Raw genomic sequence first — 5041 nt, forward strand, 5'->3', positions numbered from 1 at the left:
TCAGCTCCGCCTGGCCATCCCCGCGGTCGGGAGAGCTGGGATCAGTACTTGTCACCGCTCGGAGCCGGGCATCCCGCGACCCTGAGTCTCTTGCTCAGGACTGCATTTCCCAGAAGGCTCCGCGGTGATTGAAGGCTCGGTCAGCCTATGGACGGGAAGACTTCGCGTCACGGAAACTGAGAAGCCAATGACAAGAGGTCAGGGGCCGCATTTCCCGGCCGCTGGCGGTCGAGCCCCGAGTCCCACCTGTGTCCTCACAGCCCCGTCACGAGTCCCCGGCGCGCCTCAGGAGGATCGCCTCGGCGGCGAGGGCCCGGGGCGGCCCGGCGGTGGTGGACGCTCACTTCCTGCTCCTTCCCCGGCCGGGCCCTGGGGCGGTGAGTGATCCGGGGAAGGAGCCTGCGGGCGGCAGCCGGCGGCCGCCCAGGGGCGTGGAAGGGGCGCGCCCGCCGCCCGAGGTCGTCCCTGCGGCGGCCCCGCGCCCGGCTGCGGAGCCCGCGGACCCTGCTGCGGAGCGGGGAGAGGCGGCCGCGGTGCTCTCCGCATTCGGCGGGGCGGCTCATCGTGTCCGCTCATTTCCTGGCTCCTCGGCGGCAGCGCCCGGGCTTCAGCCTGTGACCCTCCGACGCCGTCGCCTCTTCGGGGCCTGGGGCACCGCGAGCGAGGAGAATGCGAGGCGGGCCCACCGAGCGGTCGCGTTCTATTGATAAACCCAGTTGAACCAGCTGGTGCTTCTCGCAATGGCCCTTCGTCACCGCGCCCCAGAGCCCCAGGGCCTTTGGGGTCACCCGTGCGGGGGCCGGAGACCGGGTGGGAAACAAGGTTTCCATAGCGGCGGCAGTGACCCCCGGCCCCTTCCGCCCCAGCGCCTCCGGCCCTCGAGGGGCCCTGCGGTCGGGTTTTGTAATGGATGGAGAAGTCAGATTCATGCTGGAAATTCATTTCAGTTTGCACGTCCTAATGACATTAATCTAGTTCGTTAAGGTTTTAAACCAGAGAGATGAAATGTATTTATACGGTTTTTAGGGCCTTAAAATCTTAGTGCTTTATAAATGACCAATAGCAGTGTTTGTAAATGCAACAATGTTCCCACGAAAAGTGTTTGTGTGTATGTTGAAGGATAGCCAGGTGCTTTGCCTGGTGAGACGAAAGGTGCGAAAAGGGTAAAACGTCCTCACCCCAACGTCGTCCACCCTCCACGGAAATGCAGAATTTTTTGTAACAAGCTCACTGGTGACCTGTTGTGCTTGTTCCTGTTAGAAACTCTTCAGATGGGGACATGAGAGGACAGGACATGCTCTTTTATTTCTTTGTGACTTCTAATGCCTTACAGCATATTACTGGATACAGTACTGATCCATTCGGTAATCTGACCATCCCCCCCGCAAACAATGTTTTCATCATTTTATTTACGTGTCAGTTTTATTAGTATGTTTTCAGCCCCCAAAGGTTTTGTTTTAACTCCATTGAATTCCACTTAATTTGACAGTTTATCCATGTCTTCTTGTTGTTGTGTTTATCCATGTCTTGTTAAGTCCCATTTCTGACTCCATTAAACCTTGAAATAGAATTGTACCCAGGGCAGTTCCCTTTGGGGTTCTGCATAGTCTGTTCCTTGGAGTTGACACCAAATCTATAAGCCAGGACAAGGCCCGCTGTTCTCATAACTAATGTGAGGATAACTGAGTCCACAGTTTCCTAGCTTGCTGAGGAAAGTGTCGCTGGAGCGAATCCCAAGCTTTCCAGAAATGGCTTTCTACCTGCGCAGCCTCCTTTGTTTGCCTTGTCCGTCATGGACAGTTTGTTCCTCGAAAAGTTAATGTGTCCAAAGACTGAGAGTTCTGTAGAGAGGGAGGTACACGCCTTGCTTAGTGATGTGAAAGTTGGTCAAGGGAAGGATTATGCAAAACCAGAATAAGAAAAGCAACCCTTCTGTGGTTGACAGAATTTACCTCAGAGCTATTCTAGTGGGGGTTGTGGGGGGCCTAGTTTGGGTGTGCTGGGGCCATGGTGGCTCGCTTTTGGTTTTGAGACAATGGTGGGAATATCCAGAAAGCTCTTGATGCATGCCCAGTCTCTTGCTTTAGCGACTGATGACCCTCAATGATGTGGCTGGGGACTTCCGGGAAGAGTGGGTTACCTGGACGCTGCTTAGAGACTCCTCTTCAGGGATACCACCCAGCACAGTTAGCAGAATGGGCTCTCAAAGGGTAAGGATGGCCTTTGCGCCCCCACCTCCCGCCTTTTTTTCCCCTTACAAGTGTTTGTCTTTTTCTCATGACTATGTTGACTGTTGCCCTTCTGGGAAAATTTTAAAGTCCAACATTATAATTAACTTCCTTGATTCTTTCTAAGGGTGAGGTCCTGGCAGCATTGTTTCTGACAAGATTCACTCTCCATATGGGTGTGGGCTTGTGTCTTCAGAGATGCAATATTACGCTTACTGTAGAGTTTCTATCACCCGTACCTGTTGTTGTTTTTAATGGAAAGAAAAGGGCTTTTTCTCAGCCTCTTGGAGAGAGTGTTTGATCACTCCGTCACAGCAGCCCTTCCAGCAAGACCAGATCTCCATGACCGTTGCCCTGTGTGTTCTCAGCCTGGGAAGGAGGGGGGCTCGCCTACCGGTCAGGCCTGTGCGGATGGCTGAATGACCTTCTGTGTTTATCTTCCGGGATAGGATTTCCAAACCAAGTGTAACCTCCGGCTGGGGCAGGAAGAAGGGCCATGGGTCCTGCCGCTCCACAGTTTGGAGGCAAGGAAGGTCCTAAGGGCAGGTCACACAGGTGAGGTGGGGCTCTCGTCTGGAGGGGGAAATCCAGCATTGCAGCCTTTGCTTAGGTGAGGAATTCTGAATGCTGCCCTAGACTTTTGTTCTTACTCTTAGAAATTTAAACTTGACTCCTTGGGCAGTCAGTAGTTGACCACATTAAGTCTTCATTTTAAATAAGCATTTCACTTTTGTCTAGACTGTATCATCTTTGAAAGTAGTTGACTGATTTTGACAATATGTTATGTTTTCTTGAGGGATGTTGAGGTCACCTCAAAATTCATCTGGCCATCTTAAAAAAGCTTAGGAATCCATGTGTTTTCAATGAACTTCAGTAAACTTTTGCATGAAGGGAAAACAGAGTAATCTAATTAAGTGTGTAGTCTTGCAAAAACACTAATTTTAATCTTTCTTGCTGCTTTCTGATATGTTTCCTGATAACTGAGAACTTTATTCTCTGTCATTTCTGTTCATTTTTCAGACTTTGAAAATCAGGTGGCAAAACTCAACCGGGCCGTTTCTGAAGCAGCAGGACAGTGCGCAGTATCCTCAGAAAGGGCCGATGAAGATGTTTCTCATACTCCTAGCTGGGGAGGAAACTGGGAGAGAAGCTTTGAATTCGAAGGGCAACGTGGGACCCTTCCAGGAGAGGGCCAACAGAAGCCCTTCTCACAGGAGCAGCATTTAAACAAGCTCCTGGATGGATATGTAAGAAAGAAGCCTGTGTGTGCAGAATGCGGAAGAAGCTTTAACCAGAGCTCCTATCTCATAAGACACCTAAGAACCCACACTGGTGAGAGGCCGTATAAATGCTTCGAGTGTGGGAAAGGCTTCAAACAGAGTTCAGACCTCGTCACCCATCGCAGAACACACACAGGAGAGAAGCCCTACCAGTGCAGTGGGTGTGAGAAAAAATTCAGTGACAGCTCAACCCTCATTAAACACCAGAGAACCCACACAGGTGAGAGACCCTATAGGTGCCCAGAGTGTGGGAAGACTTTCGGGCGGAAGCCACACCTCCTAATGCACCAGAGAACCCACACGGGAGAGAAGCCCTACACGTGCCTCGAATGCCATAAAAGCTTTAGTCGAAGCTCAAATCTCATCACCCATCAGAGGACCCATACGGGAGTGAAACCTTATGGGTGTAATGACTGTGGGGAGAGCTTCAGCCAGAGCTCGGATCTGATGAAGCACCGGCGAACCCACACGGGAGAGCGGCCCTTTGCCTGCCCGGAGTGTGGGAAGGGCTTTCGAGACAGTTCTCATTTTGTAGCTCACATGAGTACTCACTCAGGAGAAAGGCCTTACAGTTGTCCTTACTGCCACAAAAGTTTCAGTCAGAGCTCACATCTGGTCACGCACCAGAGGACACACACAGGGGAGAGGCCTTTTAAGTGTGACAGCTGTGGGAAAGGATTCGCCGACAGCTCGGCCCTTATTAAGCACCAACGGATCCACACGGGAGAAAGACCCTATAAATGTGGCGAATGTGGGAAGAGCTTCAACCAGAGCTCCCATTTCATTACCCATCAACGAATCCACTTAGGGGACAGACCTTATTGCTGTCCCGAGTGTGGCAAAACCTTCAATCAGCGTTCCCATTTTCTCACACACCAGAGAACACATACGGGAGAAAAACCTTTTCACTGTAGTAGATGTGACAAGAGCTTCCGTCAGAAAGCACACCTTTTATGCCACCAAAACACCCATTTGGTCTAGGAAATGGGCTCATGGCTCTGCTGCTCCTTCCAAATTTCCACGGCTGACCTCTTCAAGTTTGTCTTCAAATAGAGATAATCTGAATGTGGGCGTCAGCAGCTCAAGTTGGGCCTCAATCTGTTCTCTCTGTTTCCATGCTCTAATGGGGAGGATACACCTATAGAGTCCAAATAACACGCTGAACAAAAAAGGCTTTCAGTGTTCCTGACTGACTCTTAGGGAAATGTGAGTTTAATGGTTGATGCCTGGTTACTGAAAGGGAAGTGAGATAAATGCAGTCACATTATCACTATTAGTGGTTAATATCTGAGATCATATAAAGCCCTTAATATACTGTCTGACCCTTAAAAGACACTCAGCACAAGGTCAGTTGCTTTTATCAGCCTTATTACTCAATAAGAGAGTTATTAGTATACCCCTACAGGCCCAGAACATGCAAGACATTAGATTGGAGCTAGAGGATGTGGGGTGGGGACACAGATTTCATGAAACGGGAAGCACCCCCAGAGCAGTGCTACGCTGGCATCAGTCACCAGATGTCTCATTACCATG

At 50.6% G+C, this 5041-nt stretch overlaps 1 protein-coding gene across 1 annotated transcript; it reads left to right on the forward strand.

The window, feature by feature from the left end:
- Nucleotides 1-235: 235 nt before the first annotated feature.
- On the forward strand, nucleotides 236-4790 carry ZNF774 (zinc finger protein 774). The gene is given in 5 exon segments (XM_037000614.2): nucleotides 236-377; nucleotides 2088-2210; nucleotides 2678-2703; nucleotides 2706-2783; nucleotides 3249-4790. Coding segments are annotated over 4 exon segments (1452 nt in total). The 5' UTR covers nucleotides 236-377; nucleotides 2088-2103; the 3' UTR covers nucleotides 4490-4790.
- The last annotated feature ends 251 nt before the right edge of the window (nucleotides 4791-5041 follow it).

Source organism: Manis javanica, chromosome 18 (assembly GCF_040802235.1).
Source record: "Manis javanica isolate MJ-LG chromosome 18, MJ_LKY, whole genome shotgun sequence".
Taxonomy (NCBI): domain Eukaryota; kingdom Metazoa; phylum Chordata; class Mammalia; order Pholidota; family Manidae; genus Manis; species Manis javanica.